The following is a 25,751-nucleotide window of genomic DNA, read 5'->3' on the forward strand; positions in this document are numbered from 1 at the left end:
CCTAGTGCATGGAGTAGGGACATGGTTGAAGAAAGGTGGCAACTTTGAGCTTCTAAAGCTCAAGAGAGCCTAGATCTGAAGTCCTAATTCCATCAAGAGCTCAAAACTCGGAAATGGCCAAAAGTGACAACCAGCAAGCTTAAATGAAGATCTAAGTGAAAAGGATCCAAAATATAAGCTTTATACCTCTAACAAGTCTGAAATGCAACCCAAGCTCTAGATCTTCTGCATTCTCCTTAGATCTTCAAGCCTTTCCTTTCTCTTTCTAGCTTCAAATCACAAAACAGCAAGAAAAATAGCTCAAGAACACACAAGGTTGATTAGGATTTTGTAGGTAGGGTGTGGAGGTGATGGAGGCTAGGGTGAAGGCTGAATAAGGTGCTTAAATAGGGTGCAAACCCTAAAAATTAGGGCTTCACCCTGGCAGCCCTACTCGTCGAGTCGGGGCTCCCCACTCATCGAGTAGGTTGCTTGAAACCTGCACATTAACTGTCCTCTACTCGACGAGTTAAGGTCACCAACTCATCGAGTATCCTTTCTAAAATGAATCAATAATTGAGTTAAATGCGTACCAGGAACCAAGCGTTACAGTTTTCCATGTTTTCCAAAATATATCATTCCCTTCCAAGGTGAGACCTTCAATAGAACGTGGTTACCAACCTGGAATTCCAAGGGTTTGCATCGCTTCTCTGCATAGCTCTTTTTCCGATCCTGGGATGCCTTTAATCATTCACAGATCCGAATAATCCTCTCCGTAGTTTCTCGTATGATTTTGGGACCGGTGAGAGTGTTGCTAGGAATTTGTCCCCTTTCTAGCTGCATGTCACCCATTTCAGCCCAACACAGAGGTGATCTGCACTTGCATGCGTAAAGGGCTTCGAATGGAGTAACTTTGATGCTAGTGTGATAATTGTAATTGTATGAGAATTCAATGAGTGGTAAATAGATATCCCAATCTTTACCAAAGTCTATCACACAAGCTTTCAGCATGTCTCCCAACTTCTGAATGGTTTTGTTGCTTTGCTCGCCAGTTTGGGGATGGTACACTATACTCATGTCGATTTTGGTTCCTAAGGTCTTTTGTTGTGATTTCCAAAACCATGAGGTAAATCTACTATCTCTGTCGGAGATAATGGATATCGGTACACCATGTAATCGTACGATCTCTTTAATGTACATCCTTGTTAGCTTCTCCATCTTGTCGGTCTTTTTTATTGGTCGGAAGTTCGCGAATTTGGTTAACCTATCTATAATTACCCAAATGGTGTCAAGACTACCCGTTGTCTTGGGAAACTTGATTATGAAATCCATGGTTATCCGCTCCTACTTCCACTCGGGTATATCTGGTTGTTGTAGTAAACCCGAGGGTTTCTGGTATTCTACCTTGACCTTGGCGCAAGTCAGGCACTTGCCTACATAGGTAGCGATTTCTTCCTTCCTGTTTGGCCACCAATAAATTTTCTTGAGGTCCAGGTACATCTTGTCTGAACCGGGATGAACGGAGTATCTGGTCTTGTGAGCTTCATTCATGACAATGTCTCTGTGCCCACCGAATCTCAGTGTTCAGATTCGATCCATGAGGTAACAAGCTCTATCATCCTTGACTTCAAGGTTTTTCTCCATTACCCGCAAGGCTTCACCTGCGATGTTCTCCGGTTTCAAAGCTTCAAGATTCGCCTCCTTGATCTATGTGGACAGCTGTGAATGGATGGTCATGGGCAATGATTTTACTCGACGGCCCAAGTATTCCTTTCGACTTAGGGAATCTGCTACTAATTAGCCTTTCCTGGATGATAGCGAATCTCGCATTGCAAGTCATTTAGTAGCTCTACCCATCATCACTGCCTCATGTTGAGTTCCTTTTGGTCAAAGATGTCCTGGAGACTCTAATGGTCTGTAAAGATTGTGCACTTTGTTCCATAAAGGTAGTGTCTCCAGATCTTCAGAGCAAATACTACTGCTCCCATTTCAAGGTCACGTGTGGTGTAGTTGACCTTGTGTTTCTTAAGTTGTCTCGAGGCGTAGGAAATGACTATTCCTCGTTGTATGAGTATGCAGCTTAGCCATTGCTTGGATACATTGTAGTAAACCACAAAATCTTCCATCCTTTCTGAAAGGGCCAAGATCAGGGCACTGCATAGGGCTTGCTTTAGTGTTTGGAACGCATTTTGTTGTTTCTCCTCCCAATTGAAGGTTACACCCTTCCGAGTCAAGGTGGTGAGTGGCTTTGTGATATTGGAAAAGTTTTGTATGAACCTTCTGTAGTAGCTAGCGAGACCTAAAAATTTGCGAATTTCCGTTGGTGTTCTTGGTATTGCCCGGTTTTTGATTGCCTTGATTTTGGAGGCATCCACGTGTATGCCTTCGTCGCTGACCATGTGACCTAGGAAATTCTCCTTTTGAATCCAGAATTCGCATTTTGAGAACTTCGCATACAACTTCTGCCCCCATAATGTGTCCAAGACTTTTCATAGGTGTTGACTGTGTTCTTACTTCATTCGTCAGCAAACTAGTATATCATCGATGAATACTATCACAAATTTGTCTAAGTAAGGTCAGCATACACGGTTCATCCACTACAAGGAAAAAGATAATTAGCGACGACAAAATTCACTGCTAAAAGGTCAAATTGTCGCCGGGAATAGTAATAGCGGCGACACGTCGCCGGTAATAGGTCGCCGCTAATGCTTCGTCGCTATTGATCACCTTGTTGCCGCTAATGAGATTTGTCGCCGCTAATAAGTTTGTCACCACTAAAGAGTTCCGTCGCCACTAATGAGTTTGTCTCCAGTAATGATGATATTGCCGGTAATAACTATTTTCATTTTTTAATTTTTTTTTAATCAATGACTTTGGTTGTCGGTAATAGTGTCACTGGTAATAATGTTGCCGATAATTACATAACAACATTCGATTAAATATAAAAAGTAATAATTTCCACGCTAATTACAAAACAGACATCCGATTAAAATCGCCGGTAATAGTGTCGCCGGTTATAGTCTGGTAATTACATAACATCAGATTAAATATAAAAAGTAATAATGCCGTCGGTAATTACAGAAAACAACCAAAAATTTTACAATCTAACAAGTACCAAAGCATGACAATAAGAGTAATATGCAAATAAAACTCATCCCTACATACATATATAAATTTATTAGTTAAATTATTAAATATAAACAAAAACTATCAAAGTACATTTTATGATGCTAAAGTAGATTGCTATTTTTAAACTAAAACAAAAAACGAAAGTATATTGTTATTTCTTGCACTTGGGACAAAAACCCAATTACCAATGCTTTTAGCAAATAATCACCACAAAACCAAAATTAGCAAATTAACATGCATTTTATGATGCTAAAGTAGATTGTTATTTTTAAACTAAGACAAAAAAAACCAAAGTATGTTGTTATTTTTTGCACTTAGGCCAAAAACCTAATTACCAAAGTTTTTTTGCAAATGATCACCACAAAACCAAAATTACCAAATCAACATGTATTTTATGATGCCAAAGTAGATTGGTATTTCTAACCTTAGACAAAAAAACCAGGTACATCGCTATTTCTTGCACTTGGGAAAAAAACCCATTTATCAATGCTTTTAGCAAATAATCACCACAAAACCAAAATTACCAAATCAACATGCATTTTATGATGCACAAGTAGATTGATATTTTTAAACTAAGAAGTAGATTGTTTTACTTGTGATGGTTGAGGTGATGGTTGTGATGATTGTGAAATTGATGGGAGAGCAGAAGGTTTACGAACGATGCCTCTGATATGGCCACGTCGCTCTCCTAATGCTTTCTCAAAAGCAGCTCTTCCTTGAGCGGGTGTTAACTCACTTTCACCTTCGGTTTGTTTTAAGAGCACTTTGACTAACCGATTCTGTAACTCCCAAAAGTGAGTAACAATTAAGTATAAATAAACATCCAATTATATGATAAAATTATAATTAAATACTTACATATTGTTGTTCCGCCTCAATTGTAACAAATAGACCATCCTTATCGGTATGAGATTTGCGAAACGTTTCCACTCTCTTAAGGTTCTGTTTAACTTTAAAAATTAGATTATATTTTAAATAAATAATTACATGTATTTTACGTTACCTTCTTATAGCAAGTACTGCTATACGAGTTCGACCCCCCATGATTCATATTTGTTTGCATTTGACAAACTTTTTTGTTCCTGTTTGAAGCAATTATGTGTTCGTCCGTTTGGAAATACTTAACTGCTTTCTTCCAGTTATCAACATCCATACCATCTGGATGGTTAGCTAATGCTCTCGAGATATCTTCATACCCCCCGACTAACTTAAAATTTCTTTTGCGTCATCTTTACGTTCTCGATAACCTTTTGACAAAGCTGCTTGAAAACTCTCTGTCAACATATTAGCTTGTACATCCTAGTACATCTGATCCAAATCAAACTTTGTCTACAAAAAAAAGTTAACCATGTAAAAAACGAGTTATAGTTGACCATATAAAATATTTTTAAATAAATAATTACCCCTAAATGTTGTATTATGGTGTCCTTTATAGCAGGGGAAACTTTTTTCCAAGTCTATGTATCAAAAGGACCATATATCACATTGTTTCTCTAACTTCTCGTGAAAACATGTCTTTCAGCTCTCCTACGGGATCAAATGTTATATCCCTATTATATTCCAAGCTAATCGGTTTTCCCTGGTTCTGTAAGAGCGTTTTTTCAAGTTTTATATTTTTGGCTTTGCCTCGGACTTTCCTGTGTGCACGTTGCTCAACTACAAATATAATTAAAAATTATTAGAAAGGGTATTTAATTTATAATAACTGAATAAAATTTGTAAATAAAAATTCATAATAAAACTTACGGTCCTGCTCGTGATGACCAACGCCTCTACCACCTGGGAGAGGTGGATCCTTAGCTCCATCACCCCCGTGTCCACGTCCCATAACAACAACCATGGTATACACAAACAAAAACCATATTGACATCAGTTCCTGAAAAATTATAAGATATACAGATACAATTTTTATTACAAATACACATTACATAGAAATAAACATTTACATAGGAATAAAGATTTCTATATAAACTAGAAATCTAAATAAAGTTCATATTACAAACATGTATTACATAAGAACTATTCTAATCAGAATCTTCCTCATATCCTTCACTATCTTCTTCGGTATCATAATCAGAATTGGTCTTATTGTAATCAGTCTTGCAATCAGAAACATCATTGACTCTACCAGTTGGCGGAGGAACTTTAGTTGTAGTTTCAACATCAACAATGATTCTAGGAATGTTTTGAAAGTACATGCTGAAATCGATAAAAAGCGAAGCATCGGATGAAGAGATATTTTGATGTACATCATCATTTTCTACATTTTTGTGTGAGCCATTGTCAACATTTTGGACACGATCATCGTTCGATGGTAGATCCTAAATACTTCGATAATTAACATGCTCGACAATACACCGATGGTTATTGTTTGGCTCTCTGATGTAGAACAGTTGTTTGGCTTGTGAAGCATATATGAGTGATCATCTTTGTATGCTTCGTGTCGTGTGTTGATACTGGTGAAATTATAACTAGAAATAACTCATGTTCGAGTATCAAGCCACTTGCAACGAAATAGTACCGTTGAATATTCATGTGTATACCTCAAATTTATAATCTCTTCTAATTGGCCATAATATTTCTCGCCTTTCTCACCCACAACTAAAACCCCAGAGCTTTGTGTTGTGCGTTGTGTGTCATGACTAAGTACCATAAACCTAACACCGTTGACTATGCATGCGGTGTAAGAATAAGCATTTATTTGCAGACCCATTCCAAGAGCCGACGACTCTTTGTGGAATTCTAGAGAGTTTTCTATTTTCATTTGATGAACCTAGCAATTATAAAGTAATATGTATTATGTATTCATTAGATCAATGAAACAAATTTTTTTTATTAATTTATATTACCTTCTCACAAAACCAATTACGAAATTCTCTCTTTTCATCACTTTGGAGATATTCAGATTTGAATTTCCTATGTTGATGACCAAAAGATATTGATTTAAAAAGATAAAAAAAAAAATTAAGGATGAAAGTTAGAGATAAGATTAGTTACCTGATATACTGTGTGACTTCTTAACAACTATTCAATTCAAACCATTCCATGTTATGCATTTCCATTAAATTAAGGGTTTTGATTTGGGTTGTGCTGGTCGGTTGACATTTAGACTCAAACATCCAAAACTTTGTTTTTTCAATGACAACATCATCATTTCTTTCCGGACAATTGAATTGATTCTTTATATCTCGAAGGTACATCGAACAAAATTATAAAGCTTCTTTAGCAACATAACCCTCATCTATAGAACCTTCTGGCCTCTCCTTGTTTCTGACATAGTTTTTTAGTTTTTCCATATACATTTCGATTGGATACATCCACTCATTCATACTGAGCCTCCGAAAATTGCTTAATCAAGTAAATGCTAAAGTAAATGAACCATAATGTCAAAAAATGTTGGAGGATAAATCAATTCTAATTTGCACACGATTACAATAATGTCTACTTTTGCTTTCCTCATATCCTCCACCTTCAATCTTCTGTAACAAAGTTGCTTGAAAAACGTACAAAGGTCTACAATAGGTGTATAAGTGTCTTTGTCTAACAACCCTCTTTCTCTAATCGGTATCAAACGTTGCATAAGAATGTGGTGGTCATGCGCTTTCAACCCAATAATGTTAGTATTGGTATCGTTCACTTTCTTACTGATGTTAGAACCAAACCCATATGGCAGTTTAACATCTTATATAAATTGACAAAAAAGTTGTCGACTAGATTTCATGAAAGAGTATCTTGCATGGGATCTATGAAACTTGTCACCATTTTTTTTTGCAACCATGCATTTCTCTGAATGTTTAGAATTCTCAAGTCCTCTCGTGCATTTGTTGTGTCTTTACTTTTATTGGTCATTAAAAGAGTACCTAACAAACTCTCATCCATAATTTTCTGGACATGCATGAGATCTATGTTGTGTTTCAACTGTAGAGAAGACCAATACTCGAGTTCGAAGAAAATGCTTCGTTTCAACCATTTCAACTCGTAATATTGCCGCATTGGCTCCCCGCCTCCATGCTTAGGATGTTTACCCGATTTACGAGTTAATAGACGACCTAGTTGCTCTTGTATGTTGTCATTACTAAAGTGTCTCAGAGAGGGTCTTGTCTCTTCCATCCCGTTAAAGTCCAACCTCTTTCTTAACGAATCGTTAGCATCTAGGAAACAATGATGACCGATATATACGACTTTTTTTGTTGCACGGTATGAAGGAGTGTCTTCATTGCATGTAGCACATGCTCTATCCCCTTGCCCACTCTAACCTGATAGACTACTATGAGCTGGCTAGTCGTTTATTGTCCACAACAACATAGCTCTCATCATGAAGAATGTGTTTGTCACCACATATTTAATACGTACACTTGAGTTCCACAAGTGTTTAAGCTCTTCCACCAATGGCTTAAGGAAAGCATCCATATCCTTACCAAGAGCTTTCGGGGGTCCGGAATCAACAAAGTCAACAAGACTGATGACTCTTTCATACAAATCCAAGGTGGCAGATTATATGTAGTAAGTATGAACGACCATGTGCTATGTGGATTACACATGTTTCCAAATGGATTGAAACCGCCAGCTGAAATACCTAGGCGTACGTTATGGGGCTCACTCGAGAAGTCGGGGTATTTTTTTTTTATCAAAATCTTGCCAATGTTCCCATCAACAGGATGACACAACACACCATCTTCTGAACGTCTGGTACTATGCCAAATCATATGTTTGGCAATGTGCCTCGAACAATATAAACGTCGTTGTCTAGGGGTCACAGGAAAGTACCGTAACACCTTATGAACTATCAGTCCATTTGTTGTTCACCTTCATATGCATTAACTTTGCTAGAAACTCAAGGGAAGAAAGATGCAACCAGGATACAATTGAGTTTCCACTTCTTCCAACAACTGTGTAAAATCACTATCCACACCGCTACCCATTGTATTCTAGGTTCCTTCATTGAGGTTGGTATCATTTTCTCTCGACTCCCACATCACATCGTCGATTAAATCGGCCATTTCATCATCGTCTGGAGCGATGCTAGGTCAAATTGGGGAGGAGGCGGCGGAGAAGAAGGATTGTTGTTGTTCTTTGAGCTGGGTCTCTTTCGGGGAGGCATCTTGATCTAATAAGATCAAGAAAGAGGGGATGGTAAGTCCTCTACATTGAATCGATAGATATGGCAGTTATATGATTCGAATAAGCGATAAAGCAGGAAAGAGTTATCGAACAGATAATTTATCGCTAAGAATAATCACAGAAAGTCACTCGAATAAGGATTACTACAGAGGATTGGCTCGAGAAATACTCCCATAGTATTTCATGAATTGTTTACGACAATGATTCGATGTTTTGGAATATTAGGGTAAGTTTTAGGCATGCCGCATACCACAGTCACTCCCAAGCACATGTTGGCCGTGTCTCGAATGAATATAGTTGGCCAAGCTATATTGACCCTAGACACGACTACATAACTGCTCAGGTTTAACCATAGCACACAACACCCAATTACTTATGTTCGTTTCTACTTGTGGTTACGGATGACAATGGTTTGGTATACTTGTATACTTTTGAAAATACTTGTAGTTTAAATATACTTTTAATTCAGAGCACTAAGGCCCTTTAGTGTTTATAGTTTTATACCATGTAAGGTTTGGTATACTTCATTCACTATAAACAAGGGCTCTGATACCAATCTGTCACACCCCGAAAACCGAAGGCGGAAACATTTCCGGGGTTGACTCCACGCTGAGTATCAAATCCAATGCACATAGTAAGTAAAGTAAAGCAACCATTACATTACATAAGAAAGTTTTACAGTTGTTTCAAAAGTAAAGTTTGTACAGTTGTGATACATAATATTTATAAACAAAAAGAAACGGGTCTTCATGTACACCGTCTTCAAGCAAAAGGATCTTCGGGTACCTATTCTAATGCTGACCTAAGAACACAAGCGGTTTGAAAATCAGCATAAAGCTGGTGAGTTCATAAGCGGTTTTTGTTTGTGAAAATGTTTCGAGTTTCCTTTCTGTTTCTGAAATGTTATGTACACCAAGAAAATCCCATATTTTCTTAAAAGTTGGTTATTGTTTCACAAATGTAAAGTATAATAAGTTTGTACACTGAAAACATGTCTACTCATATGAAAATGTATAGTTGGTTATCTGACATTGTTAAACTGTTCTGTTTACTTATCATGTATTACCAGGAAAGTCCTATACTTTCCTTATTGTATGTTACCAATTTTAAAAGATGTATTGTTATCCAGTTGTTACTCTTTCTAGTTATGTAAGTGTTACCCAGGAAAGCCCCATGCTTTCCTCCATGTTGGTTTCTAATCTAAACGATGTTAAAGATGTAAAAGATGTAATCATGTTTAGGTTCCATGTTTTCCCCAGGAAAGTCCCGTACTTTCCTGATTGTTAGTTACTGTACGTGAAAGATGTAAAAGATGTAAAAGATGTAAAAGATGTAAAAGATGTATAAAGTGGTTCATTATTACTATAAGTAAATCTCTATTATCCTAATTGCGAGTTCCATAACCATACAATAGACTAAAACCTGTGGCAATAAGGAGTCCATATGTGGCAATAAGTAGTCCACATACTTATGACTTTCGTCACCCTTGAACCATTTCGGTTCGGCTGTAGCTAGCAGCCAGGTGTGGGGTAGTCAGCCCCGTATAGATCTATACACTCAAGTCATGCTCTCTAAATACCAGAGATTCTGGTTATGGGTGTAGTCCTCCACTCGCATATCTCGGTGGAGTGTTCTCCGAGGACGTGTCTCCAATCATACAGGATTAACAAATTTACTAGTAATAATATGATAGTCCTCCACTCGCGTATGTGTGTGGAGTGTTACCGAGGACAAAACAATGTACAGGTATTATGTTCAAACATTTAATGTCGTGCTTTTAACTGGTAAAATGTGGAAAACCATTTGTGAAATATATGTAAAACATGACAGTTTAAAGACCTATTTCACAAATATATGTTACGTGATCTGCATGTTCAAATGGTTATCAGTTGTGATGATCAGTAATAAAAGCATATGAAATGTGAATCACACATTTGAAAACATGTTTTGAGTACAATAATTCTCTTGTACTTTTCTTGTGTCCCCCCCCTGAAAACAGTGAAAACAGTGAAAAAGGATAGGGGTATGAACTCACCGGACTCGGAAACATGTCGGTTTTGAATACTAGACGTTGGTTCGGGGTTTGATTACTCGCGATGTCCCTATGTAAAATGATATAATGTCCATATATATACAATTAGAGATACATTCACTAATCATATGGAACATTACACTCCAATGAGGTTAAACACCTCAAAACGAGCGTTTGGAGTGACCCGGGTGACATCTTCGAACGTGTAATGGCACTAGGGACTTGGGACATGAGTTTACTCCCCAAGAGTAAACATTTTAAGGAGTTTACAGCCATAGAACACACACACACACATGAGTTTACAGCCGTAAACTCATGTTGGTGTAGTTTTGAGTGTTTAAATGGCTTAAATGGACATGGGGATTGTTGGAATGGATTTCTAAAATGCCTTGGAATGGATTGTATGAAATTTTAACACTTAAATGGGAGTTTACGGCCACCCCATAAGAGTTTACGGCCGTAAACTCACCTATGGCCAAGATAAATTGATTTGAGCTACAAAGGATAATCACATGTGATTCTACTTAATTTTCCAAGCCTTGTTATGAATTTAGAACATCATTTAATACACTTTTTGGAGTTTACGGCCTAGGGGTATGTTCTAAGGCCGTAAACTCTATTATACCCATGAAAAAGTTAGTTTTTGATGCTTAAAACAATCACATGTCATTCTAGAAATTTATGCAAGCCATTTGAGTGTATTTGATGCATCATTTAACAAGTTTGATGAGTTTACGGCCAAGGGTATGTTCCTAGGCCGTAAACTCCTATAAATGACATTTTTGATGTGTTTAAAACCCTTAAACTATTTTTAGATGCATCTAGATTTTACCACAAGGCCATTGGTTAAGTTTCAAGGCATTTGGACATGTTTTAGGGTACTAAATCCCCATTTATGTGGAGTTTACGGCCCAAGAATGTGTCTTGGCCGTAAACTCACTTTTGTCCCCCAAAAGTCATGTTTAAAGTGTTCCAAGTCTAGATTAGCAAGCCTTAAGGTCATATCTAAGTCCCAACTATGATTTGGAAGGGTTATTTGGCTCAAAAACCCCATGAACATGAGTTTACGGCCCAAGAATATGTCTTGTCCGTAAACTCACTTTTGTCCCTCAAAATCAATGTTTTAAATGTTATAAGTCCTTTCCATTAAGTCATTAAGCCATATCTAATGTCCAACATTGCTTAGGAGGGGTTTTAGGGCTTAAAAACCCCATCTTTAGGAGTTTACGGCCCAAGCTTGTTCCTTGGCCGTAAACTCATGCTCTTGGTCCCAAAACATGATTTAAACATAAATTTAAAGGCTAAAGAGGTTGAATAACAATTTAGGGGTGTTACCTCTTTGATTGGAAGCCTTAAATCTTAGTTTTGGACCTTTGAATTTGGATGAGGAGAGAGGTTGGAAGAGTTAAATGAGAAATTGGCCAAAGGCTTCAAATGGAGGCTTAAACACGTTTATATAGGTTCTAAAACCTGAACACGGTGGAATTCTACCCGATACCGGCGTTAGACGAGGCTTTTGGTCGTACCCGATTGAGTTGCCGTAACCCGATACGGTAATTTCTAAAAATATTCCGATCACTAAAGTTGGGTGTTAAAATGATTTCTAAATGTGTTAAGACACCCATTAAGTCATTTTAAATATGTACCAGTTAATGACTTAATTAAACGAAAGATCGGAAATCGAATTTGGAAACGACGATTGGTTGCGTGAATTGTATTACGAAAGAGTTACAAAAGATGGTATGGAAATTTCGGGTTGTTACAAAATATTGTAAGGACTGAACATTAAGCTTCAAATACATTGCCTTAGAAAAATACATTATATAACATATGAAGACATGAAACTCTTCGTATGAAGACCTAAGCCCTTCGACTAATTACAACATTTTTACCCTTACAATCTCCCCCTTTGTGATTAAAGTCGAAGTCTTCAGTTGGTCAACAATTGGATTGAATAAATCATAATGCTTCTTATCTCAGTATACCATGGTATGACCTTCTTAATCTCCTTCTTGTCTCCTTCGTTATTCTTTTTACAATGATTCATACGAACAATCAAGTTCATATATTGAGAAGTTGAATATCGCTCAACTTCACAAGTTTGAAACAAAAAATGTTTTGCCCTTCCTGCCTTATCTTTCCCAGCAAAAACAATACCCAATGGTTTTAAGCAGATTTCACTATCTCCGAATTTCTTTAGTTTTGCTTGTTTCTTCGTGGGAGCCATTGGTGCAGTAATTTCAATTCATTTTGTTGTTGCCAACTCTACATCAGTCTGAGCAAGACACTCAAAATAATTTTCTATATAGATCTTGATGTGTTGACAACCAAGCTTGAATACATCTGGTTCGGTATCTTGAAGAAAGGAAAACGAATTGTCCCTTAGCAATAATGCAACTTGTATAAGATCATATAAGTTCATCAACAGAAAGTCTGCTATAGTGAAGTCACAAGTTTTTCCACTTGATCTGATCACTAAGTATCTGAGATTTTGGATGACACTTTCGAAAATCACATCCCTTTTTATATTGATTACTTTCTTTATTTTCTCGAGTGACCAGACTTCTTCAGGAGCCTTACCCAATACTGCATGAAAACGAATTTTCATCTTCTTCCCTTCATCTACATCCTTACACTTGACTTCAGCTCGAAACTGAGGCATGATAAACATCATCTCATTTATTGGAAAATCGAGCTGACTTGAATTAGAGTTTGTAACCACATAACTTTTCTTTGGACTCTTCTCAAAATAGTACCTGTGATCAAACATAACTCTGGCCTCAATTGTTTCATAGTTGTATTGCTTCGAAGGATCTCCTTTATCTAAATTTGAAGGATCTTGAGCAAGAAGAGTCATAATGCTTTGTAAATGTCTCATTTTTTTCTACTTCAGCTTCTACCTCTGCTTTCTTTTCTTCTTTCGTCTTCTCAATCAAAATTCCTTTCCCTCTATCTTTCGAAGCTGTCTCAATCACCATAGTCTTCGTCTTTGAAACACTCCCACCTGATTCCCCACTTACAAATCCATTTAGTATTGGCTTGGTTATTGGAACAGTTGTGACCACAGTAGAAGAAACTGGACCAGCTGAAACAACAATTGGTTTTGCAGCAAAAATTTTCTTTCCCTCCACCTTCGAATCAACCTTGCTTTTTTTAACATGTTCCCCAGCCTTCGTAAAATCAAGTTTCATTTCTCCCTCTTGCACCCCTGTGACAATAGGTGGTGCATGTGACACAGATGCAAGAAGGTTGGATATGCGAGTAAGAGGGGACAGTTATTTGTGTAAAATTGCTTCAAACTGCAAGAATTTATGTGACAAGAATTCCGAAGTAATTAACGAAGAAGGAACAGGCTTGACATATAATTCCTTCAATTCCTTTAATAACCCAAGCAAGTCACCAGAATGCTTATCTTCTTTTTCAGAAATAAGAGTAAATTGAGGACTCATACTTTCGAATATTTTGACAAATCTGGAAACTGCATCACAGATAATGTCAATCTTTTGATTCACAGAAGCATAATCTTGTTAGACAGCTTGAACTTCCTTCCGCATATCTTCACATAGTTCGCGTATTTGTAAATTGACATCTTCTCGAACTTTCTTTACTTCTTGAACAAATAGCACATGTCTTTCCTTGGTTATGAGTTTCAAGTCTTTCACTTCATGCAAGAAATCCTGACGCTGAGAAGTCATACAAAGATCATTCGATTGATCAATAGAATCAACTTTCTCCAAAAGCCATCCTTCAGAATCCCTTACCATGATAGAAACTTTGTTTATGACCTTGGATTCGAAGACCTTCAGTAGAGAATCAACCTCTAAATTTGAGACGGAAGAACCCCCCCCCCCCCAATAGCAGCTTGAGATTGAAGAATATAATTCAACTTTGAATTTAAGATTTTAAATTGCTTCATGGTCATTAACATGTGATCAGGAAAATCTTATTCGTCTGCATCAAAATTCAAATCTTCAAAGGTTCCTCCAAAACCTTCGGTATCAGTTTCAATCTCCAATTACATGGTATCATCAACAGGTGAAGTTGGTTTTAGCGGATCAGTAGATTGAGATGAAAAATAGAAGTGAAAGGGGTATTGATGACATGTTGGAAAGTGGGTGAATCAGTAGCACATGTTATTGGAACAATGGGAGTAACCTGTGGAGGTAAAGAAATACCTTGATCTACAATCTTCAAAGTATCCTCACCCATGATGACATTTGTACCCATATCAGATATGCTTAAAGTGATGTCTGAAGTTCGAGCCTCCACATAAACTGTCTTGGCAATCGAAACTTCGGGTGGTTGAGTCACTAAAGTATCAATGGTAGAAGAATCAAGAATTAAAGTTGCTTCAAGAGTTTCAGGAATAACTTATGTGTCATCAGCGGTGGAATCATAAGAAATGATCAACTTTCTCTTCTTCTTATGAGAAATATGTTTGGCCATGTCAACAGCCATTCTCTTCTTTGTTGAAGGAGAAACAGGAGCATGAAGTTCTCTAAAAATTACTCCTTGGTGAGAAACTTGTGGTTTAAGAACCATCTTCGTACCCAACGATCTTCTCTTTGTCTTCGATTTCATCTAAATACGCTTGAATACACCAATCTTCGAAGGAATTATTTCGTTTTCAATGACTTGGGTATCAGGAACAATAGGCTTTGGCTGAAATAGTTCAGGTTCAATCACAGGAACCTGCTTTGTTTTCTTCGAAGACTTGGCTTTGGTATCCGAAGATCCAACAACAGGTTTCTTCATCTTCTTGGATTTCTTCTCAGATGGATGTGGTAGAAGAATCCCAGTTTCCACAGAAGTATCAATAGTTTCTAAGTAAGAAACCAAGATGAAATTCGAAGGATCAATTCTCTTGAGCATCACATCAGGAATACAAGTTGCAAACGGAAACTCATCCAGATCATCTGTTGCATCCTTTGGACAATGGTATGTATGAAATACAACTTTCTCCTCATCAGCTGGTACCAATATCCCTTCTTTGTCATAAAAATATTGTAAGATCAGGCTCCAATATCTAGCACACGAAATTCCATAAACAACATTCGTATTCACGATACTCTTTTGAAATTCCTTCAATAATTGATTCGAATAGTCCACTTGAAGATCATAATATAGCCCTGCTACCATGGCGTATACCTCCATTATACCTTTATCAAGACCCACCGTTCTGCCAGTCAAGCACCAAAGAAAAATGCCAAACAAAAAATTACACACACAAGGAAGTCCTGATTTCTTGAAATCACTAATTTTGGTTAACTATGGTTGATGTCCCATTTCATTGAACATGTGGAATATTTGTGGAAATGTGAATGACATATATGGTGAAGAGTTTGGAATAGCAAGAATTTTGCAAAAAAAAGCTTTTGAGTCAACCTAACCTTTTGTCGTTAATTAGGTTAAATGTAACTACATCCAAGGCCTTTGAATATGTAGCAGTGTATCCGACTTGTGATAACCAGGAAATAGGAACAACAAAATAGTTAAACATTGCTTTTGACAGGACAGAGTGTTGCAGAGCAACAATCAGCATCTTAAGTTCTTTTGGATACAACGACACATTAGACTCCACCTGATAATTTGTCCCTTGGATTTTCATGATTGGTACTGAAGTAACATCATCCGTGGTGTGTGAAGGTTCAGCCGCAACATTCTCCACATTCTCTATTTTTAGGGTTTTGAACAAGATGAAGAATAGAGAAATTTTGAGTTACAAAGAGTTTTCGAGATAATGTAAGCGTAAATGGATGAATACCCCTTGAATCCCCTTTTATATCTAAATCTTCAATTTGAAATCAAAGTGGGATAAGGATTTAATGTTTTATGACGTGTCACCAAGAAAAGCACATCATGACGGTGATAAAGTAACCATGCATCAAAAAGTAACTGTCACATCGCCTTGAAAACCGGAAGGAATACAAAACATATCCTCAAACAGCCTGTATTTATTGACCCAATGGAATTGTAACCGTCAAAATCCTTCGGATGGAGGTTAGGCTCTTTTACTTTTGGGTTTTGAAGTAAAGTCATTTGCCAGAGTTTTGAAATCATCAGCCTGAGTTGGTATTACTCAGAACCTCAAGGATTTCCTGTGTGCATTGTATCAAAGAATTAAGATCAGAAGCAAATTGAATTTTTTTTTGGATATTTGTGATGTCAAAAATAAATTTGACACGAAGGAAGTTAAACCCCAGGAAAAGGTTTCTTCGTTAATTATCAAGAGAGATATTCAACAGCTTGTGTATGTTCTCGTGAAATACAATCAAAAACTTGTAGATAAGTTTCGAAGGGCATCTTTTGTAAGGTTACATGGGTAGCTAAAAACAATTTCATTACATATCAGCCTTAACATAAGGTGAGTAAATGTAACAGAAATTACTTGTGTGACCAGTGTAGTCAGTGACAAGTGTTCTCTGAAAAATATTTAAAGTAACTTTGGAATTCGAAGTGAAATCACACAGAAATCATATTCATGAAAAAAAAATTATGTTGAATCTTGTTGGGTAACAAACTTCATGGATTACGAAATTTTGATCAAGATCATTCATACGAAATGAAGATGATTTGGAGTTTTGAAGATTGGTACTGAAACAAAAGTTTCATTAAAGCTGGAACATAGTTCCCCGTCAATTCCTTAACTTGGAAAGAAATTTGGGTTTCACTATCATCATTGTCTCATGACGATTGATCATTAACACAAATTTGTGATATACCTAGATTTCGATTGGTTTTGATCATAAACCTCATTGATATATGTCTTCGTGTGTGCAAGTGTAAGAATTTTAAGATGAAAAAGATTAGTTCCTTAGAAAGAATGTACCTCTGTTATATTGGACAAAACAGAAAATTTTTAACTCATGTGAGAAGAGTAAGGTAGCTCATTAAACTAATGTGAATGTAAGCCTTATTGGGAAGAAATCTTCGTATGAATAATTTCATTAAGGCTTTCGAACATTGAGTCAATTTGAGGCTTTAGACAACATGTCGTAGGATGCTTCTAGGGACATCTTTACTAGTTTTTAAAATTTGAAATTCAAAAAGTAGATATTTATACCTGACCCTAGAATTTACGAACATTTGCCTCTTCATCTCTTCAAGAAAATCTACAACAAAGTACTTAAAAAGAAAAAAAAAATCTTTTTGTTGTTTTTGATTTTTCGAAAATAAAGAACAAAATAAAATGAAAATCTTTTCGATGTTTTTGTGTTTTTAGAAAATAAAGAACAAAAAAAACAAATCTTTCTAAAGTTACTTGTTGCAGAAAAATTTATCAAACATACGAATACGAAGCATCTGAAGAGTGACATATGAACAGTAACCTTATCCATTGATAATGTGTCTGTGAACTGTCAATCTTCTTTTTCGCATGAAATAGAATTGCTATCAACCATTCCAAGTCCTTCTAAAATTCTTACAAACGATTTTTCATCCAATGCTTTCGTGAAAATATCAGCCAATTGATCAGTAGTTTTCACAAAATGAACTTCAATACTCCCATCTTCTACATGACCTTTTATGAAGTGATAGCGAAGAGCAATGTGTTTGGTCTTCGAATGCTGCACAGGATTATGAAAAATTCTTATTGCACTTTGTGAATCACAATATAAAGGAATATTTTTCATATTAATTTTATAATCACGTAATTGACTTTGAATCCATATTATATGTGATGTGCAAGCAGCAGCAGCAACATATTCAACTTCGGTTGTTGAGATAGAAACACGTGTCTGCTTTTTCTATTGCCAACTTACCAATTTACCATCAAGTAATTCACATCCACCACTTGTACTTTTCCTGTCCAGATTACATCCTCCTAAATCAGCATCCGAATATGCTTGTATGAAAAACCCAGTATTCGAAGGATACCACAATCCATGCGATGATGTTCCTTTAAGATAACGAAATATATTATTTACAGCAGTTAGATGTGATTCTCGAGGATTTGATTGATACCTGGCACAATTACAAACAGAAAATATGATATCAGGTCTACTTGCAGTCAAATAGAGTAAAGATCCAATCATGATTCTATATAGAGTAATATCAACGAAAGGTTTATCTAATGAAGGAGAGAGTTTAACGCCAGTTGCCATTGGAATTCGTAATTTCATACTATTCACTAATCCAAATTTTTCGAGCAGATTCTTTGTGTATTTTTCTTGATTTATAAAAATGCCTTCTCTGTTTTGACGAATGTTTAAACCAAGAAAATTGTTAATTTTTCCATCATGCTCATTTCGAACTTACTTTTCATCAAATCTTCGAATTCTTTAGATAAAGCAGGGTCAGTTGAGCCAAAAATAATATCATCAACATAAATTTGAACAAGCATTAGATGATTCCCAACTTTCTTACGAAATAAAATGGGGTCAACTGATCCTTGTTTAAATTTAGATTGCTTCAAAAATGAAGTAAGAGTTACATACCAGGCTCGTGGTGCTTGTTTCAAACCATAAACTGCCTTATCTAAAATATAAATGTAGTCTGGATGTTCTTCATTTATAAAACATGGAGGTTGTTCCATATACACTGTTTCTTCGAGTTCTCCATTCAAAAATGCACACTTCACATCCATTTGATATACATCAAAATCTTTGTGAGCTGCATATGCTAAAAATATACGAACTACCTCGAGTCTTGCAACAAGGGCAAAAGTTTCTTCGTAATCAATTTCTTCTTGTTGATAATATCCCTTAACAACAAGTCTTGCTTTGTTTCGAATTATATTTCCATCTTTCTCGGTTTTATTTTTGAAAATCCATTTTAATCCGAAAATTGAAACATCATTTGGTTTAGGAATTAACCTCCAAACTTTATTCGTTCAAATTCAGAAAATTCAGATTGCATTGCAACAACCCAATCTGAGTGTTCCATTGCATTCTTAACTGTTTTTGGCTCAATTTTAGAGATAAAAACGTTGAACATACATAATTCTTGATGAACATTTAATGCCTCATTCTTTGCATGAATTTGAGCTCTTGTTAAAATTCCTTCATGTGGATTACCAATTATTTGCTCCTTCAGATGATCTTTTGTCCATTTGTCCATTGGTGGATAAGCTGGATCGAAGTCCAAAGGTGCATCTTCGTACATTTCATTGTTTTCAGATCCTGCAATCGAACAAACATCATTAATATCATGAAAATCTTCATTATTTTGATTTAACTCCCCCTCAACATGATCATTTATTTGCTCCCCCTCAACATCATCACATGTTCTTTCATTCTCCCCTCGAAAGAATGCTCCCCCTCAAGTAGAGTGTTCGAATCCATGTGCTCCCCCTCCATTGGATCAACAAGCATGCTTTTTCCCATTGCTTGAGAAGATGATGTTGATTCAGCAATTAGTCTTGAAATTTCATTGACATGATTGTCAGAAGCATTACACTCAGCATTCACAGCATTATCTGAAATTCCAAAAATTAGATCATAATCAATATCCATTGATTGTTTATCATCAAATTCATTTTGATTTTCTTGCATTATGGAATGATTTTCAAATTTCTTATCAGATTTCTTGATATAGTAATCATCAAAAGTAAAATTAAATGTTTCTTCCACTTTTCGAGTTCGTTTATTTAGCACACGATAGGCAACTGAATTATACGAATAGGCAAGGAAAATCCCTTCATCAACTTTAGCTTGAAATTTTGAAAGATTATCCTTTAGATTCATAATAAAGCACTTGCATTCAAAAAGATGGAAAATTTTCATATTAGGTTTTCTATTATTGATGATTTCATAAGGAATAATATTAAAACGTCGATGGATGAAAGATCTATTCTGAGTGAAACAAGCTATTGAAATTGCTTCGGCCCAAAGATATTGTGGAAGATTCGCATAGGCCAGCATTGTTCGTGCAGCTTCGCATAAAGATCTATTTCTTCGTTCAACTACACCATTTAGTTGTGGTGTAAATGGAGATGAGAAATTATGCGAAATGCCTTTATCCACCAAAAATGAATCAAGAACATTGTTTTTAAATTCAGTTCCATGATCACTCTTTATCCTTCAAACCGTCTTTTTCAGAGTTGTTTCCAGTTGTTTGATGAAGTCAATCATGATTTGGGCAACTTCAAATTTAAGCCTGAGAAAATAAACCCACGTAAATCTTAAAAAATCATCAAAAATAACTAAGATATACCGTTTATGATTTAGTGTTGAAATTGTTGAAGGACCACATAAATCAATATGTAAAAGCTACAATGGTTCAACAATCTTCGAATCAATAGTAATTGGATGACCTTGTTTATGTTGCTTGCCAACTTCACAAGTTGCACATAAAGAATCATTATCTAATTTAAGTACATATAACCTTTTACCAAATCTTGAACAACAAGTTTATTGATGTTTCAAAAGTTAAGATGTGAAAGTCATCAATGCCATAACCAACTTAGATCTGATGTAGCTTTCGAAAGAAGACAAACAACATGTTTGCCTACAATTGGATTTATATCCAATGTAAACATATCGCCCTTCCTCTTGGATTTTATCAAAACTTCTTTGGTTTCAACATTCGAAATGATACTTCCCTCTTCGTTAAAAGGCACATGATTGCTAGTGCCCACAACAAGTTGAGAAACACTTATCAAGTTATGTTGCAATCCTTCAACATATGCCACTTGATTTACTGTGAATGTACCATTCGTGATTTTTCCATATCCTTTTACTTCTCACTTTTGATTGTTTCCAAATTTAACAACTCCTGCATTCTTCAAACTTCAAAAATCTCAAAGATTCTCTTTCTTCCCAGTCATGTGACGAGAGCAACCACTATCAATGTACCATTTATTATCATATTGCTTGTCACAAAGTACCTGCAATTATTAAAAGAATTTAGGTACCCAAGGCTTTTTGGGTCCTTGGAAATTACATGTCAACAAAGAATTGATTGAAGAATGTTTGACCAAATCACAAAATTTAGTCTTGATACTATCAACTATATCTACATTATTATTCGAAAAAATTAAAACATAAGATTTTGTTGGTTTCGAATGTCCACTGATTTTACCCTTTGCATTCTGAGATTGTGACTGATCTATCTTCGGTTTTGTAACTGGTCGGCAAGCTTTGATTGAAATGTTCAAATCTTTTGATGATGAACTGCCATTCGAAGAATGATTGACATACTTTTCATAAACCTCTTTGATTTGTTCTTCTGAGAATTTTCTAGACTGATAAACTTTACCATGACCTTCGAGCCAGTGATCTATATTTTTCTTAGAAGTGATGCCTTTTTCATGAAAAGCCTTTAATGTTTGTTTCTTCGTATGATTCGGAAAATTTGGTTTTTTAGGAACAAAATCAACTTTTGGTCTAGATAGAAAAGATTCAGCATAAGAAGTATTCACAGTGGTTTTAAAATGTTGTCTTTGTGAAAAAATCTTTGGAGTATTTGATTTTTCTGAGAATTTATTTGAAACATTTGGTTTTGACTCATTCGAAATCTTTTGAGAGGTTTTCACTTTCTAAACAAGTTTTGACAATTTTGAATCAGTTCCTTTTTGGTTTATTAGATTAAAATTCTTCTTTTTTTCTGAAAAACGTTCTGAACTCTTGTACTGAACCGAGTTTGATTTCTCATGTTCCAATTTCCAATTTTCAATTGTTTACCAAAAGAGTTTCTTTCTTGCTTGTCTTTTTGAAATATTATTTGCTTTTGAAAGTTTGACAATTTTCTCTTTGAATTCCTTAGAATTAAGTTTTGATCCTTGTTTAATTTCCTCAACCGAAGGCTGAGTGATTTCTTTTTCAACTTTATGTTTTTCAACCCATTTTCTCTTTGGTTTTTGTCTTTGAAAAACATACGAATTCTTGGTTAAATTGTTTTCAGTTATGCTCTGATTTGCAAAAAATCCTTCTTCGGATGATTTTGTGTTATCTTGTTCTACCATTCGCTTGAATTCTGGTTTGATATTTTTGACATTTCCAGTTGTCACAAAAACTTGGTTTGGAAAAAACAACATCATCAGAACATTTGGAAATGAGCCACTTTCTCAGTTATCACTTTTTCAAATTGTTGTGTATCTCCATACACTTGTGCAACAACAAGTCGTGGAATTTCTTCATCTTTTGAAACTTCCTTTTTTTCCGTATGTTTTTCTTCTTGTTCATCATCACTATCATCGGTTTGATTGTCTTTGACTTCTACGAAGATCTCATCACAAAATTTTGAGGTTGAGAGTTGATCAATGTCATTTTCAACCAACAATTCCTTAACTTTTTCTTTTCCTTTGAATGATGATGCAACATTTATAATAGATAACTGAGAACAATCAATATCCTCAAGATCACTTATTTCACTAATACTATGGGAATTATCCTCAATATCAGCAAAATTTGATTGACAATCAGATGTTGAATTCTCAGTCTTTTTCAAGATGTTAATTTGTTCAGACTTAGTCAAAGTTTCATTTACAATGTGAACCAATTCATTTGAATCAAGAAATTCATCTACATTAACTATTCCATATTTATATCTATAATATGGAACTTTGTTAAAATCAGCAATTTCTTTTTCACAATCATACGAAATGTTATCTACTGTAGCTCTTTCGTAAGCTAAAAAAGGCAATAATTTTATATGTTGTTCTTTGCTAATTTCACATGAATGGTGAAGTTCAGTTAATTTTCCATACAATCGTTTAGCCGAATTACAGTAGATCTTTCTTTGGGCTAACAACAACTTCGAATCACTAGACAAATTATCTCTATCAACCATGATATTAGTGATTTGAAGTTCTAAACACTCTATTTTAGCCATTTTCGAATCTAATTTCTTTTGTGTCTCTAGCAATTGATCAGACAACTTCTTAGCCTCATTGCTAGCAGATATCACAATTGAATCGAAATAAGTAACAGTTTCATCAAAAGAGACTAATTCAGAATTATAAACATGTATTGGAATATTTAAAGATTCAAGAATATTACGTAGCTTTGTAGTCATTGGTGATTTGTCAGTTGTTTTATATACGAAGCATCTCCCATAAGCTTCGTATGTTTCCTCATCTGAGTCTTCTTCCAGTTTCGCATACATTGCTCCATGAGTCGGATGTCTCATCTCTTCATCATCTGATCCAGATGACCAGATTTGATATGTTCCATCCCCTTCTTGTTCACCATGAGCAACCAATGAAAGATTCTTTGCCTTAGTATGCATCTCTTCAAGCTTCTCCACATAGTACGCTTCATCCTTCATCTTATTCTTCTTCTCATCCCTCTTCCTCAACATGCAGTCATTTGCTAAATGATTAGGGTCGTTGTAGTAATGACAATCCAACCCAGTATCTCCCTTTAACTTTTTCACAAATTTTCCTTCAGTAAGCTTCATATCATTTTTTTCCTCTTTCTTCTTCTCGTCCACAACACTCTTACTTGCGAAGTTTACTTTTGTATCTAATGACTTTACCTTTGGATTGAATGGCTTTTTGAAAAACTTTTTCACACGATTGTTAGAATAGAAAGCAATCGCCTCATCATCAGAGTTCATGATAAATCGTTCGTCATCATCAGAACCATCTTTCTCACCTTCCCTTTCAGAGATCTTCGAAACCAATGCTAGTGGACCTCCTAGGCTTGCCTTTGAAACCAATGCTAGTGGACCATTTTGACATGCGGGGCAATGCCATTGTCTGGTTGGCTCGTTGATTTGCTCCACAGTCAAACTGTCCAGAGTTTCAAAAAAGTTGGAATACTATTTGTTCTTCTTTCGGGCCTCATGGGTTCTTGGGGTTTCATCTGAATCATACTCATCAGTCAAAAGAACATCATCATCATCATCATCGGATCCATCAATCTCACCAATGTCATTATGGTCTTCAACATCTTCCTGGATAACAACTTCTAGAGCATTCTCCCTCCTCCCAGCATCATTTCCTAATTGCCATGCATTGGCTGGCCTAGCATTCCAATTCCATCCACTCTGAAGAGGCGGAGGAATTGAATTGGAAGCACCATTGTAGTTGTAGTTGCTACCACCACCACCTCCACCTCTGACAAAACTGTATTATTTTAGGAAGGCCTTTTATCAAAACTGAAAAAACAAAAATTAATGTTTTTAATGGAATGATTTCAATGGAGTTTGATGAGGAGGATGTTAAATCTAAAATCGATAATGATGATTTTCCTTGTAAAATATTTCTGTAAATTATCTGGGTACTAACAGTCCTTTATTAGATGGTTGCTATGGGTTTTCTAATATTTATGTGCAAGAAAAAATTTTAGGCAGAAATTCATCATACACATTGGAGGAGCTGACAGAAGATAAGCTTGGGGATGTGAAAGAGGAGTATTTGATTCCTGCTGAGGATGAATGAGAAAAGAAAGTGAAAGAAAGAAACCTTTGGAAGAGGAAGAGGAAAAAATACAATTTTTGTTGAGGAAGTTTCTAATACGAATCTGAAAAGAAGAAAATCTGAAGAGACTTCAGAAAATAACTCTGTAAAGAAAAAGAAGAAGATCAGAAAGAGAAAGAAATATAATAGTCAGAAAGACTTATCTTAAGACACTCTGGAGTCTTTCCAGTTTGCTGAACAAGTTCGAGATCCATCCATACTGCCATATTTGAAGGGATCTATAGAAAAAAAAGAAGAGAGTTGAGATTTAGAGAAGTCCCAACCACACCAATTAATAATCTGGTTGGGCAAAATCGAGCCAACGACTTTAAAAATGGGAAGCTTTCTCGGAGGCAACCCGATGATTAGTTTTTATTTTTTTTACGCTTTCAATAAAGAGATGGTCACAGTTCCAAGCATGGTTCGGGAAATCAGAGGATCGACAGAGGTGCTGAAATTCAGATTTTTCGTCATATCTTCGTCAAAATCAGATTTCTAGAAACTTATTAGGTACATTCTTTCCTAGTTGCAACCTTTTGCTTTTATATTCTTTATTGAGTTGTTCATTCCTCTCAAAGCATTAAGGACAATGAATCATTTTAAGCTTGGAGAGAGGGTTAGTGTAAAATTTGCATTTTTTGTTAAAAATTTTAAAATTTTCAGTTTTTCATTTAAAATTTTCAAAAATTTCAGTTTTTTGGTTAAATTTTTCAAATTTTATTTTCTACATTGCATTTGCATATAAAATTCAAAAAATCCAAATATATTTTATTTTTTCTACATTCATAAAAAAAACCCCAAAAAGAATTTTATTTCTAGTTATTTTTTATTTTCTGCATATCAAAATCCAAAAAATGAAAAATTAAAAAAAATTACATGACATAAGGATATCTTTTTACATTCAATAGCTTTGTTATGATTAATTGTGATAATTACTGAAAATAGCAGTCTCATTAAAATCAATTTTAAGAATTATCCTTTCAAGTGCATTAAATGTTTTCAATATGAACCAACATATGTGTGGGATGGAAAAACGAACAATATTTTGAAAATAATTTCCTTGAATGCCTTAAAAAGAACCTAGATTGGATAACCCTAATCATTTCTTGAAGTATTGAACCCTATAGTTTTTGCACCTTTTGAGGTTGG

The 25,751-nt window shown here is 35.4% G+C and overlaps 2 protein-coding genes across 2 annotated transcripts; both read right to left on the reverse strand.

Moving 5' to 3' along the window:
* Positions 1-3,499: 3,499 nt before the first annotated feature.
* Positions 3,500-5,010, reverse strand: LOC144998724 (uncharacterized). Its single transcript, XM_078958465.1, has 5 exons — positions 4,855-5,010; positions 4,512-4,764; positions 4,112-4,437; positions 3,967-4,050; positions 3,500-3,887 (listed from the first exon to the last, which is right to left on the reverse strand). The coding sequence occupies exons 3-5, from the start codon at positions 4,259-4,261 to the stop codon at positions 3,681-3,683; spliced, it is 441 nt and encodes a 146-aa protein (XP_078814591.1). The 5' UTR covers positions 4,262-4,437; positions 4,512-4,764; positions 4,855-5,010; the 3' UTR covers positions 3,500-3,680.
* Positions 5,011-19,956: 14,946 nt separating this feature from the next.
* LOC144998598 (uncharacterized) lies at positions 19,957-25,265 on the reverse strand. The gene is made up of 2 exons (XM_078958338.1): positions 21,281-25,265; positions 19,957-21,086 (listed from the first exon to the last, which is right to left on the reverse strand). Exon 1 carries the CDS (start codon positions 23,756-23,758, stop codon positions 22,238-22,240), a length of 1,521 nt encoding a protein of 506 aa, XP_078814464.1. The 5' UTR covers positions 23,759-25,265; the 3' UTR covers positions 19,957-21,086; positions 21,281-22,237.
* Positions 25,266-25,751: the final 486 nt, after the last annotated feature.

Source organism: Lactuca saligna, chromosome 5, assembly GCF_052625555.1.
Source record: "Lactuca saligna cultivar CGN05327 chromosome 5, ASM5262555v1, whole genome shotgun sequence".
NCBI lineage: Eukaryota > Viridiplantae > Streptophyta > Magnoliopsida > Asterales > Asteraceae > Lactuca > Lactuca saligna.